Source organism: Urocampus carinirostris, chromosome 13 (genome assembly GCF_059441175.1).
Source record: "Urocampus carinirostris isolate Australia breed hairy pipefish chromosome 13, RoL_Ucar_1.0, whole genome shotgun sequence".
Classification (NCBI taxonomy): domain Eukaryota; kingdom Metazoa; phylum Chordata; class Actinopteri; order Syngnathiformes; family Syngnathidae; genus Urocampus; species Urocampus carinirostris.
The window spans coordinates 19,709,574-19,723,955 of record NC_142361.1 but is presented as its reverse complement, the minus strand read 5'-3'; the positions used below and the strand labels follow the sequence as shown (position 1 = coordinate 19,723,955).

General features: G+C 38.4%; 1 protein-coding gene across 1 annotated transcript in view; it reads right to left on the bottom strand.

The window, feature by feature from the left end:
* Nucleotides 1–14,382, bottom strand: part of cdh23 (cadherin-related 23) — a 330,854-nt gene that overhangs the window by 248,345 nt on the left and 68,127 nt on the right. Inside the window, exons 4-6 of the mRNA XM_088350886.1 lie at nucleotides 1,501–1,643; nucleotides 1,349–1,396; nucleotides 549–641 (exon numbers count right to left, since the gene is read on the bottom strand). Coding sequence (XP_088207012.1) covers nucleotides 549–641; nucleotides 1,349–1,396; nucleotides 1,501–1,643 — 284 coding nt within the window. The remainder of the gene's footprint in view (nucleotides 1–548; nucleotides 642–1,348; nucleotides 1,397–1,500; nucleotides 1,644–14,382) is intronic.

Sequence of the window (14,382 nt, the reverse complement as noted above, 5' to 3'; positions counted from 1 at the left end):
TTGCTTTTGGTTTTACTGACACAGCATTTTTACCCAGAAAGACATCCAACTCTCCACAGCCAGAACAACTTTAAATATCAACACTATCTTTTACTGGGAGTTAGGTAGGCTGCCGCTGATGTGAAAACTGCCCCCAAAAAATCTGACTTGGCACTTTTGGTTTTACTTAATCAGCAGCTTTCCCAGAAAGACATTCTACTCTCTTAGGCCAGTTTTATTTTGTTTTCTCCTGGATTGTTTGCATCTTGAGGTAAATCTTTTCCATACAAAATATATGTAGACAATTACATATTTGAGCTTTTTATACCCCCATTTCAAAATTTTTGTCTTACTAATTAGATTTTTTATTCACACGTGCCAAAGACCCTGCCAAAAAAGGGTAATTCCACCCAAAAGTGGTTTCCCGTCCCAATGCAGGTGATGCTCTGATGGCGCAGTGCCATTCTAGTTTGCACCTTTGTTTGAGATCATAAGTTTACAAATGGTAAACGGCGACCACTCATTCATTCAACACGGTAGATGCAAAAGTTGTGTTCTTGCAATCTTACCTCAGGGATGTGCACGGTGTAAGGCTGCCCATGAAAAATGGGTGCATTGTCATTCACATCTCCAATTTGGATGTTGACTGTGTCTTTGACAACCTATGGAGGAAATTTTGGGGTAAAAAACAATCATCCGCTATGAAAACGTTGGATTGCATAGGGCAGAAACATAAAAACAATCTGATAAAGCTAGTGTAAGTACATTTGGGAATGGCAAACAAATCAGTCAGCATTAATTTCTGTATTCTACTATTGATTTGTTTTTTGTTTTATACTACCTTTTAATAGCTTCACATTTCCAAGTGCCTCCTGGCGAGAATGCTAACAATGGAAATTAGCCTTGTGGCTTTATATTTGAGCATTTATATTTTATAATTGAAATAATCAATAATGGACATTTTCCCACTATAACAAATAAAAAGCAAGGAAGATAGAGTTTATGCTAATGAGGACTACAAGCGCTGTATTAAAAATGAATGGATACATTCGTGCCAGCGAGGTCAAATGCCTCATTATAATAATAATAATAATATTAGTTGATTTGCATGAAATATTTACTACATTATTGCATTGATTTTTATTGATGTACTGTTGTTATTGACTGTTTGCAATTGTACTTTTAATTGTCCTGTTATAAATCTTTAATATGGGTCTCAGCCGTAAATGCTTTTCACAATAACATGTCAATAGTCGAAACGCAGGGTAAGATTAGTATTGTGTTTGCTGCAAAATGCATGAATTATTTGGTTTTGTGGCGGCCATTGAGCCACGTGTGGTTCAGGTATAAAACAAAATAAAGATCTTACCTCTTGAATGTCGCTTACATAGAATTCTACTTGCATTTCTGACTTGGTCTGTAAGTACAAAAGAATGCAATATTTTTTATTGATTAAGAGCAACGCTTTATAAATGTCTGGTGGAAGAATGTGCAACTATTATGATGGTTGCATGATCTTACCTCGCGATCAAGCTGCTGTCGAAGCCACACTACGCCAGTTTCTTTGTTGACTGAGAAATAGCGCATGGCCTGCTCTCCTGAAACCCCAAACATGAGCGGTTCTCCTTCAGGGTCACTTGCCTTAAGTTGAGCCACAGAGGAACCTGCCGGAGAAGAAAGACAGCATGTCTAATGTGCATCTTCATCCACAGATGTTGGGACCATAGATTTAATCTTTTATGTGACAATGTCATAAAACAATGTGTATAAGCCATAACATACTAAGTCCTTAATCACAAAATGTCTCAAATGACTTCATATGCCACAATTACACCATCCACTGATCTGAAACTGACATGCGGGCAAGGAAAATTAAAAAATCTCTGAATCATTACAGTATTCAAAACGACTTGACAAAATATTGATGTTAAGCCTTGCTAATCGATAGAACACAAATTCCTATAATCGATAGAACACAAATTCCTAGACAAGCAATACAATTTTGCATTTCAACTGTTTAAACTGCCTTCTATCGTTTGTGTTATTATCACTTTGGAGCACTCAGGGAATAGCACTCCACGTAGGGATGTGCAGTGAACAAGTGTTACACAAACAATGCAGTTCAATTTTAGACCACAGGGGGGCAGTTGCGAGTCAAGTCATGCTTATTTTATATAGCCCTTAATCAAAAGAAGTAAAAATACCCAAATTAAGGAGAGAAGGGATCGTGGGTTTCAAGATTGAAGACTGTAAAATATTCTAAATGTGGACAATATTCAGCCTGTCCTAGAGGCCCTCCTCTGCACCCTTTCTTTTTCATCTTAGGTTAGAAAAATTAGTTCAACCCTAAAGGTTGTGAAACAGTGTCAATCATGCAAGTGTTCGTTACTCGTCAATAGAAAGCGTTCAATAGTCAAAATAAACCAACCCTGGCATTATAAGCATTCTTTGTAAGTATTCAATAGTAGAACTAGAGTTACTCTATAAGCATTCCTCATTGCAAGCAGAATAAAACAAATGTACCGCTAATTTAATAAAACAAATGTACAATAAACACATTAAATGGTTTAAACGGTTTATAAATCTTGAACCACTTGCAGATATTTATGCTTATTTTAGGGGTTCAGTTTTCTGATTTACTGTATTTTGAATCCGTTTTTATTTCAACAATAATCAATGTTAACATTTTTACATTGAAGTACCTGATTAACTAAGCCATCGATGGACAACCATTCAGAGTGTCAATTGTGTAATGGATAGGGATTGAGTTAAATTCTGAGAAATTACACATTTGAATATAATGTAGAACATTCCAGTTTTACTGCAACACAATTAAACTGAATATCTGACCCCAACAACTCTCCAAAGATCTGCAAACCTCATTCTCCGAAACTTAAGATGGGGCTTTAGTTAGTTCTCATACACCTCGGTTGGTCGCTTTGGAGTGAAATATGCTCAGAATTCATGATAACGAATGAAGGGAAACGTGCCTCTTAATGTTTCTTCACTGTCTTCCGGATTCTGATAGAAACGTACAGTAATTACATTGAGTAAATGATTCACACGTAAACAAAACACATGCCGAGGATGCTTGAGGGTACATCCTCAATGATCTGCAAGCAAAACTAACAATCTGCTGATTTGTTCACTGGAGTGGTTCACACAACAAGCAATTAGGCTTCGCGATTACGCTCCCTTCTTGTTATATTAATACGCCCTATTTTCCTGCAAAAGAGTGGCTAAAATGACTAATTAATATCAGGATTTATGAACCTCTCTCATTGGGTCTAATGAGATTTATGCAAATCCAGCGACTTTCAATATAATTTATAATCTGGTAGAAGACGGTGCAAATTAAGCGTTCTACCTCATAGTCATCAATAACTTGTTCTCCTGCTTTTGTCTGGATAGACATACTTTCATGTGACTAATAACAAATGGTCACTCAGGACTAATGGCATGTGTGAAAACCACTTATGGAACATTAACTCCAACTTTGGAAAAGAGTGTTGAACTATGGTCAGTCGTCAGGAAATAATTAATTTGATACACCTAATAGAATGATACCAGCTACGTGTGTAGTATTCATGCAGTTAAGGTATTTGTGTGTTGTTCATATATTTGTGTTTTATTTTTCTCAGGTTTGTTCTTGTTTTTGTGTGTTCCATGGTACTATATTGTCTTGTTTTTCCTTTAATCTGTTATCGTCAGCCAAGTTTATTTTGTGTTTAAATGAGGTCCCTCATCTTCTGGTGTGTGGATGGTTAGTTTCCCTACATTTATGCTGAATTTGAGGAAAGCAGAAAGGCAGATTATCTGGCTTGGAATACAGCACTAAATCATCTCTTTGAGATGCAAGTCTTGAGTCCAAATCCCCTAAAAATGTAAAATATTGACTTCACATATTTACCATTATTTGTAAAAGGTATATGATTATATCTAAGTATGATTAACACTAGGTTATTTGGTAAGACTACGGACATGGAGGAATAGACACTGTGAGTGTCAGGAGCCAAAACAGGATCAGGACCCAAATGCGTGACGTTTTCTCACACCAGCCTTCTATTTTACGGGAAATGGGGAGTCATGCACGTTAAGAAGCAGTCTGGGTCGTAATGACAGGAAGCTAGAGGCCGAGCAGATATCGGACAGATGGGGTCGATACCGGACAGGTAAGGACAGACAGGATAGATATCAAAACAGGATATCGAAATTAAACAGGACAAACTAGATGGAAAGAAACTGGAAACCAATATCAAACAGGACAAAATAAACAGGAACAAAAACAGGATATTGAAATTAAACAGGACAAACTAGACTGGAACGAAACTGGAGACCGATATTAAACAGGACAAAATAAACGGCAACAATACTGGACAGGAAATACCAACAGGAAACAGGACCGAGTCAAAACCCATGCGCGTCAGAGGTTCGTTGACGGAAAGACAAAGGGAGAGCGAGAGCACTGAGCTTAAATAGAAAGGAAGCCAATGTGTTAACGAGCCGCAGCTGGCGGGGCCAATTGGGCGCCATGGCAACAGTGACAGTGAGGACCCCAAAGTTTCCATATGTAGAGGAAGTTACATCATTTTGTGTAATCTGGCCAAAAAGTAAAAGTTGTGCACTTTGTCACCACAAAAATGAGTATTCCCAAGCATGTTCTCAAGATTGACAATGATTTTGGGAACGTATTTATGTTAGGCCTTGAGTGGATATAAAATTGCCATATATGTTTCAAAATAAATGAAGGTTTGTATAAGTTTGAATAAGTCACAGCCTTTGCAGAGTTGGGTGGCGTACTGACCAATACGCATTTGCGAGATCAAGCCAGGTGCCATGCAGGTCTGTCTTCAGTGGCAGGTCTGTCTTCTCCGGATTGGCCTTCTGGGTCTGGTCTCAGATCATTGTGGCGTGCTTCATGCACCATGAAAAACCTGTGACTCCTGCTTTTTGACAATTGTTGTCAATGTAGTTGTTCTCTAGCAGATAGGTGGTCATCCTTCTGGATAAAATTGAGAAGAAGATTTTTCCTTCTAAGTTAAACAAGGCAATGTTTCGAAATTGGCTGATGTCTCTGGAGTTTTCTTCCTTGGGATGAGGTCCACTACAGCCCTTTGCCACTCTGATGAGATGAGCTGCTTTTTCCAGGCAATGCTAGCACCTTGGGGCAGTTTTTATATAGCTTGTAAGGAACTCCATTGGGACCCGGTGCGGATGAGTACCTTGCCTTGTTCACAACTCAAATACCCTGTTGACTTACTTGAGAACAGATGCAGACATCCTTACTGACGTTATCCACATTGAGTTGGTATGGTTGTCTACGCATAACTTTGTCCAAGGCAGACACTTGTCTCGATTTAGACGTGGGTAAATTGGGTAAAAAAATGCCCCCCATTGCCCAGCCACTCAGGATACCTCATATAAGATTCATGTACCCAATGCAAACCAGTTGACCATTTTAAAGTGTAAATGTAAGAAAAAAACGAAAAAAAGAAATCTATGAAAATGAACCAACTGAAATCCAATTAAATGCACATGCCAGCAGAGCTTGTCCAAGTGTAAGGAGTCTGCTGTGCGCACTGTGATAGGCTCACCGTGTTTGAAGGTGGGGCTTGGACATAGGTCCATCGGGACAGTTGTGTAGTGATTGGACACCCGTGTGCCCAGTTCCAAACCCAGATGGGGACTTCTGGTGGACGTATGTGTACCAGACCCTAACAGCAAGACTACAAACTATGGAGATTCAAAGATTCAATTAGCACCATTTTTCTTTTCCCTATTTACCCAGCATTTATCAATGTTTTCTGGTTTTCTGGCATAACCTTTAAAGTGAGATGGCGGAAAATTGTGTCAGCCCCCTCTCAGTGAGCCTTATGTTAGAAAAAAAATACATACAAATTTCTCGACCAGCAAGTACCGTATTTTCCGCACTATAAGGCGCAACTAAAAGCCTTTATTTTTTTCAAAAGCTGACCATGCGCCTTATAATGCAGTGCGCCTTATATATGGATCAATATTAAGTCGCAAAGTCTTGCAACTAAGGTAAGCAGCCGCCGACTAGATTTTTCCCCGAAGGCGAAGTCGTCCGTGGTGTATGCTGGGATTTATATACCGACGTTTCATTTCCTAACCAATGTGTCAATCATCATTTGAATCAGTCACCATTGGCTAAAGTTATTCGGAGGTAAAGGGGGCGGATCTTTTTTAATCATTTACAGGCTTGCATAGGCTAAAGGGGCAAAACAAAGCCTGCAATTGGCCGAAAAAGATGAATGTGAATCACACGTTGGGTTGCACTACGGCATAGAGAAAACATTTTTTACTATTCTGTATTTGTAAATATTTTACTCTCCTGGGTTTACTACACTCACGGTATTAAAAAGACCATGGTTACGTATCATTTTTGAACGTGATGGCTGCAAGAGAACTTAGGTGAGCTATGCGGCTTCATATTTTCCCGGTATCTTGTTTTAAGACGATCTTGATGTTTCTGTGATGAGTCTATTTTTAAACTAAATTCAATTCAAAGTGTTTATTGTCATATGCACAGTAAATAACCCTGTTTCCCTGCACAATAAAATTCTTACTTTGCTGTCCACACAGTTGCCAGCAAAAAATAAAATGGAAACAAAGAAATGTTTGGCATTTCTTGAATCCCAAGACTTTAACCTTTTGAATGATATTCGGAACGATGCATTTGAGTGATTGGTGACATCGCACAGACACTGTTTCCGTACATGTCTGAGACACGTATTTGCTTCTTTGCAAGCTTTCGGAATGTTAGAATAGAATAGAATAGAATATACCTTTATTGTCATTGTTACAAAATGGGTCAACATATTGTGACAACGAAATTGGGCATGACACTCCAGTTTCACACATTCACAGTGAGGTAAAAAGCCAAGAAGATAAAGGAACAGATAAGATAAGGTTATAAAACAAGGAGGATAAGGCTATAATTATAATTTACATGATATTTACACAAGAAATGCCGGCATGGAGAATGTTACATACAGTTGGTATCGTAATACAGTTGGTATTGTAAGGGTTGTGCAATTTTGCATTTGGTGCAAAAGTCATCATAGTGCAAAAAAATAGTCAACATATGCATTGGTGCAAACATAGTCATCATAGTGCAGAAAAAAAATGGTCAACATTGTGCAAGGTGAGCAGTAAACATAATGCTTAAGGGGGTAATAAGTTTGACTGAACTATCTGACTGTTTTGTCGACGTTCCCATTGTAGCGCCTTATATTCCGGTGCGCCTTATGTATGGAAAATATAGGACCAAAAACTATTTTTTGGGGGTGCGCCCTATAACCCGGTGCGCCTTATAGTGCGGAAAATACGGTATTTTAAAAATGCACGTTTATAAGATAGTTAACCGATGTTTTCTTATTATTCATATCATTATTTGATTTTTAGGTTTTTTACCAGTTCGAGGTGCTAAATAAGACACAATGTCCATTTAAGCTTAACATGTATTACAGGCAAATCCTTGTTTGACACTTGTTAGTAAATCAGTCAATGTGGAAAAAGATTGCTGGAAATACAAGAGAAATCAGTCTTTTTTATAGCCATGGAGCGATTTCTGGTCCCTGGGATTAAGAAAGAAAAAGAGCCTAAGTCCTGTTCATTATGTCAGTGACATCTCCAGACCTGTCATTTATCTGAGTGCTTATTCAGTTGGACATGCACTGTCAAGACTCCAATTTCATGCCTGTTGTGAATTATTGTTGGGAATTTAGTGTGTGAGGTGGCCTAGGACGTACAAGAGCCGGCATTCAATACGGCGCCTGCCAAAGCAGGGACAAACAAAAAGAAAGACACCACCGGCAGCGAGAGAGGAAATAAGAGAACAGAATTGAGATATTTACCTGTTAATAAATATTTGATGAAAATTCAAAAGGCACGGCCACACGGCCTCGGGATCAAGTCATAAAATCAGCAGTGTGATGAGACAGTTGGGTGCCACTCACGCTAGCACGGTGTCCATTCGCGAACAAAAAGAGCCTTCAAACACATCAGCCATGCCAAAGAGAAGCGTCACAGAAGCCGAACTGGCTGGCATCAATCACATCCATCACAAATTCAAACGGGCAGACGCTGACTGCAGCTCGCTGGTGGTGTGAGCTCATTCAGGGCACCACTCTCTCTTTCCTAGATTAGTCACTTTGTGGGGGAGTACATTTCAATAAGTCTGCGCTACATTAAAGTGTATAGTCAAGGATTAATGTATTGATGTATTTGAGAAAAAAAAATAATAAGGGAGCAGATACAGGTTTCTTTCACATCTTAAACAAGTGTGCAAACAAATTCCCAAGCCTTCATCTTACGTAAAAATATTGACAAGAACAGAGGCCGCCTGAGGTGAGAGTTATTTTTTTCTTCTGTATTTAACCAAACATGTTAAATGTTTTTGTATTTTTTAACAGAAAACCAAAGTGCTTTTTGGTTAGCTTACGACTACACTAGTACCTTATGCTAATACTAAATTACAGTTACAAAGTTAATGTTTTACTGGGTTGTAATTATTGATAGTAGGGTTAAAATAAGCAGAGTAAATCACTAAAGTTTGTTTTTTTAAATATACTTGACATGCAAGTCGGTCTTCTCTAGCTTGACCATCTGGATATAGTCCCAGATCATTGCTCATGACAGTTATAAATCAAATTTCATAGAAAATAACCATGACGCTATTTTCACAACCAGTCCATGGGATACTCAACTGCTCTAAGGGGGCTACCTGGTATCCGCGAGTACCACTTTGGAGACCCCTGGTTCAGAATCTTACAAAAACGTTTTTGATAAGAAAACTGTTACTTTAACAATTTTAAACTAGTATTTTGGATCTTAGACTATTAAGACTTATGGATATTGTGTATTATTTAGCGCCTGTGAGAGGTAAAAAAAAATCATTCATTAAAAATTCAAAATTGATTTGAATAATAACCAAGAATGCTTGAACTATCACATAAGCGTACCTTTTTTTAATTACAGTACTTGTAAGTCAAGAAATTTCTATATATTTTAAATAACCTGAGCCTCACCTAGAGGTACCTGACATAATTATCAGCCATCTTGTTGCTACAGGTACCCAAAAGAATGTGAAAGTAAGAAAAATTGGGCTTTTTGGTCACTTTGAGTCTCCGTACTTTGTTATCTTCTTTGGGTTTTGTAGCATTTGATTTTAGTAACACAACACAATACAGTGACACCAAGTGGTCAACCATTACACAGTGTCCCGTTAGGGTGCAAGTACTATTTTCTGTGTATGCTGTGGTCTGCTTGAACATGTTGAAGATGTCCATTGGACTGTCATTTTGACAGTTCTATAAGGCCCAGCTTACCATATGGCAACTAAACAGTTACCATTTCCCAAAAATCTCTCAATGTTGTTTTGTTTTTTTCTTAAGACCACATTTAGAATTTCATCGGATCCTGTTGTACCTGCCTTGATTTTCATTGGACAGAGGTTGTGTTTTTAAGTCAAGCTGTCTGGCCTTCAAGTCACAAACCCTGCAAAACGTCTGGACCTCAAATTGCCTTTGAAGCATTGGAAAAGATTTGTCATATTCAGGTACGTGAAAAGCCTTTTATATATATATATATATATATATATATATATATATATATATATATATATATATATATATATATATATGTATAGTGATTTTTACAATGTCTAGAGCATGTACATATATAGTTTCCATGAAAATACATTCATCAAATGTTTTTTAACCTGTTATTTCAATCTTGCCATATGGCATCGTTGAGCTTGTGGTAGTAAAAATGCAGTCTAAAGTGAGATTTGAAACGTATGCAACTGTTGGAATGTAGGGTGTGCAAATAGGATTGTTACATTGGTATGTTAATTTATGGTTTACTACTTCCATTTCAAAATGCAACCTGTACAGACTTGGTTCAGTGTGCAGGATGCGATTTTCATGTGGACACCCTTCATTGGATCTCTGGAAGGACCTAATGGCACATTTCTAACTAAAAACAAACAGAGCACACTACAGACAGTGTGATAAAGGGTACACCAGCCTGCAGTGTAGCAAATACAATCTTCACCTTTGCCTCACATATGAAAAGAACTGTTTTGAGAACCATTACTTAAATAAGTGAAGTGAAAGGAGCAGAGATAATGCCATAACATGGCTGAACAAGGGGTAAAACAGCCACAAAAGAAAAGCCACAATTGCCTACCTAAAAGTAAGTGAACGCAGGTAAACCACACACAGCTTTTGATGATCGAATCACGTAACTTGGATAAAACAGCTACAAGTCCCCAGGGACACGGTAAACGAAGTTCTAATTTCTCCAAGCAGAAATTAGCTCTATGCTATCGCTGTTTACTACAATTGTCAGTTTTTTTTTTTTAATAGAACTCGCCAATATTTTGAATTATGAGTTGTTATCCGGTCACAGCTCTAGAAGAAACAACCTGCTTTGAGACCAAAGTTTTCTGGCGCGTGAAACACTTTGCAACATATCTGCATGATTATTGGGAGTAACACTACAAGTTTGTTACTTAATTTTAAAAAAAAAAGTGTTTTATAATGCTTTTGACGTTTCAAGGTACACATATAATTTTTTCAGTTTTTTTTTGCAGTCAACATCTCACTGAACTGCCTGCATAACACTTTGAAGGTAATTTAGAAGTCTGATTCTATCATGGCATTCCAGTGAAAATTCTAACACATCCTTTTAAGAATTCTATTGGGGTTTTTTGCACTTACCAAGACCTGAACATCCAGTAAAAAACAAAATGTATGATGATTTTTTTGCCGTCATTGAAAGCACAATAAATGATGTTATCAACGTTTTCCGCTGTTAATGTTAGGGGAAGTTGGGTTCCTTCAGGGAGGCAATCTTCAAGACGACATAAACTTATAAGATCTAACTCCAATTATGATGGCGGGCTGGACAGAAATGCGCCCGGACCTCAATTTCCATACTGGGGCCGTATGTGTTGAGAGGCCATCTTTAATAGAAGCTTGTATGCAGGCAGTCCATTCCTCTGTTTGATAAGGACATCTGTGGCGAGTCGTTTCCCCAGGGAGGTCAATTAGACAACTGGCAATAAAAAGGAGAGAAAGAAAAAGCCAACCGAGCGTGCTTGCGAGCCTTTACGTCGATAAAATAAAACTCTTATCAACAACACAACGGCTGGGATTGCAAACAAATTAGCCATTGGAAATGAAGGGAATGATAATAACTGAAAGAATTGGAATTCATGATATGTTTTAATGATCTTTATGTTTTTTTTTCTTAGAGCTACTGTGTTTTTCAAGGTTTTTTTCTTCTTTACTTCTAAATTTCCAACCTTTTTTTTGCCGTGGAACCGTGACACAGACAATTCGAAGGAGATTATCTTTGATAACAAATAGTATCAGTTCGGCTCTAAGTGACTCCTGTGTTTCGCACCAAAAAGCATCGGAGTCCTTGGAAGGCCACATATTAATCCAACAGATTTATGACTAAATCTCTCGCAGGAGGGGAGGAAAATACCCTCAACTGTTCTTCTAGTCACCCCTCAAAGAAATACGAATTCCTGGCCCGATTGAACCAGGCAGGTGACCAAGCAAACGGCAGTTGAAAGAAGTCTAGAGTAATGTACTTGAAAAAACTTGTTTTACCAGGGTAAACCAAAATGCTGTGTTGTAGTAATAATTAATTAGATTTTCTCAGCCCAGCCACCACCTCTCTGATATGTTGCCCTCTTGTAAGCACTACAGGCCCTTTAAAACAAAGACTAACAGTCCCGGGGACAGTTTCTTCCCAAGGGCCATCACCATCCTAAACAAGCATGCGAAAAATGTGAAACATATTGCCATGATTGCCGATTCAGAGCACCTGCCACTGATTAATTGGCGCCAACAGCCTGGACAGCTGATTGGCTGATGTACTCTTTTTAAACCCCCAAATTCCAAGAGATCCCTGTCAGATCATTATGCGAACCGTTGCTCCCAGCTCGGTAAGCTCTTACGTCAGACTCTGTTCCTGCCCTGTGTTTCTCTGCTAGATCCTCATTGCCAACCTGTTTCCGGACCTGACTCTGCCCCGTTCTGCCTGCCTGTTATACGATCTGTTTTGCCCCGTTACCTGCCTGCCTCCTTTTGCCGACCTCGTTTCCAAACATGACACCGGCCTTGCTCTCCAGTCCCGGCTAATGACTTGTAATTCCCGCCTGTCTTCGACCCTCCTTGCTAGACACGGAAGTGCCACTTCCGCATCTCCTGCTCCTCTTGTCCGTCAACCATCTGATTGTGGAAGCAAGCCCTGCTTTATTAATAAAAACTGAGAAAACAAGCGCTAGTGGGTCCTGTGTCCATTTCCGGTCTGTGACACATATATCTAAAGTATATACTTTCCTTTTTTATTTTTCATGAAAATATATACTGTAATGTTTTCTGGGTCCAGTAGAAAGACAAATGGGGCAGCAGCAGCTCAGGAGCGCTTGTCCTGGGATCAAGAGATCACAGGTTCGATTCCCAGCTCCTCCGTGTTATATGTTGAAGTGTCCTTGGGCAAGACACTGAATCCCTAATGCCCCAGATAAGCAGGTAATTACCTTGCATGGCCGACGATGCTACCGGTTTGTGAGTCTGTGTGTGAAAAGTGTGAAGCACAATGTAAAGCGCTTTAGGAGCTCTTCATTGACTTAAAAAGCACTATATAAATGCAGGCTATTTACATTTAAAAATAAAGGGTAAATAAATCAAGTGTTTATGACTTATTACAAAAGTTGTGCCCATCAACTCCTGAAACACAGACAACCTCAACAGGGTCTCTTTCAAGCTAGATCAAAACAATTTGGCAGTACTGCTTCTCCATAATAAAATGGTTTATTTTTGTCAATTTCCTGCAGCGCTTATTATTTTAAGTACCTCGGGTATCTTTGTACTTATTAAATGATGTTATTTTACTTTTTAAAGTGATGGATATGGTTTCCATTCCTGCATTGCTTTAACAATCCAATCCCGCAAAAGCAAACACCTTTGTAGTGAAGATGCTGACTAACATAACACTGCGTATTTTTCACAGCGAGCGTCTATTTCTACTGAACTGAAAGTTGAATTGAAGCTGTGAGATGGACTGAACACCATTGTGTGTTAAAACCCCTCAGTGTCATCCACAATATCTCTATCATTCGGACCGAATGATGAAAGGATGACAATGAGATGGTTGAGCGACTATCTCTTTCAACTGGGTCACCGTTGTTCAGAACCAACAACATCCTTTTTTTTTTCTCGATCAAAAGATCTTCATGTTCCCCAGGTCAAACCCACTACAATATGTTTAATCTGGCTCCATTGATAGTAATAGATCTCTCATTATGTCGGGATCTTATCATGGTTTAAGATTTCTAAATTAACTATACTATACTGATATTGACCTAATACCAATGTTAAAAAGACATGATTTTATTTGTACAAGGGATGTTTTGCTGACTGTGGCAGTTACAGTAATCCCTCGTTTTTCGGGGTTGTTGCAATCCCAAAATGTCCCACGATATTCAAAACCTAAAAAGTAAAAACCTTTATTTACTTTATTACTAAAGAAAAAAACTCAATTTACAAGCTCAAGTGTTTGTCTAACAAATGAAAGTACTGTACTTAAACTGGTCCCTTTTTCTTTTTTTACGATACATTTCTACACTATAAATTTCCTATTTAAAATAATTTTGCTCCTTGATTGCACAACTGTATGGATTAAGGACCTGATCCACTTTACATGAAACTTTGCCGCCATCGTTTGGACTTTAGGGAAAACTACATTAACCCTCCGGTTCTGTACGCCAGAAACCATTTATTTTTCCATTATCAAACATTGATAAAAAAGTATTATGGGGCCACTAAGGAGCACCAATGACCCACATGTAGCTCCAAGTTTAGGTGATGGATTGATCCATCTTCATTTGCTATACAAAGCGTCTCCCTCTGTTCAACCAATCAGAATGCAGAACACAATGCACGGTAAATACAAATCAGTGAAACTGCGATAAGTAAACTGCGATACATTCTCATCAATCAGTTTCTTTCCATTCAACCTCGAAAAACAGACCGAGAGCTGACAAACATTGATCATAGTTCAGAATCGAGAACATTTTCATATATTTTTTTTAATTGTAGTAGCCTTTAAGAGCACCATTTTAAGTCGTGAGAGGTTCTTAGCAGGGCCATTGGCAGCCATGAGTCTCAGGGGGGCATATCATATGCATGGGTGACACAACTCGTATTACCCCCAGAGGATGTTGGCATAGGACTGTTTACAGTGTTTTTGAGGGATGTAATTCAAAATTGGCGTTTTTAAAAATGTATATTTTATTTTGGAATTTTGTACTTCATTTGTGGTTGCACTGAAAAGTCAATATTTGTAATAGACATGATGTTG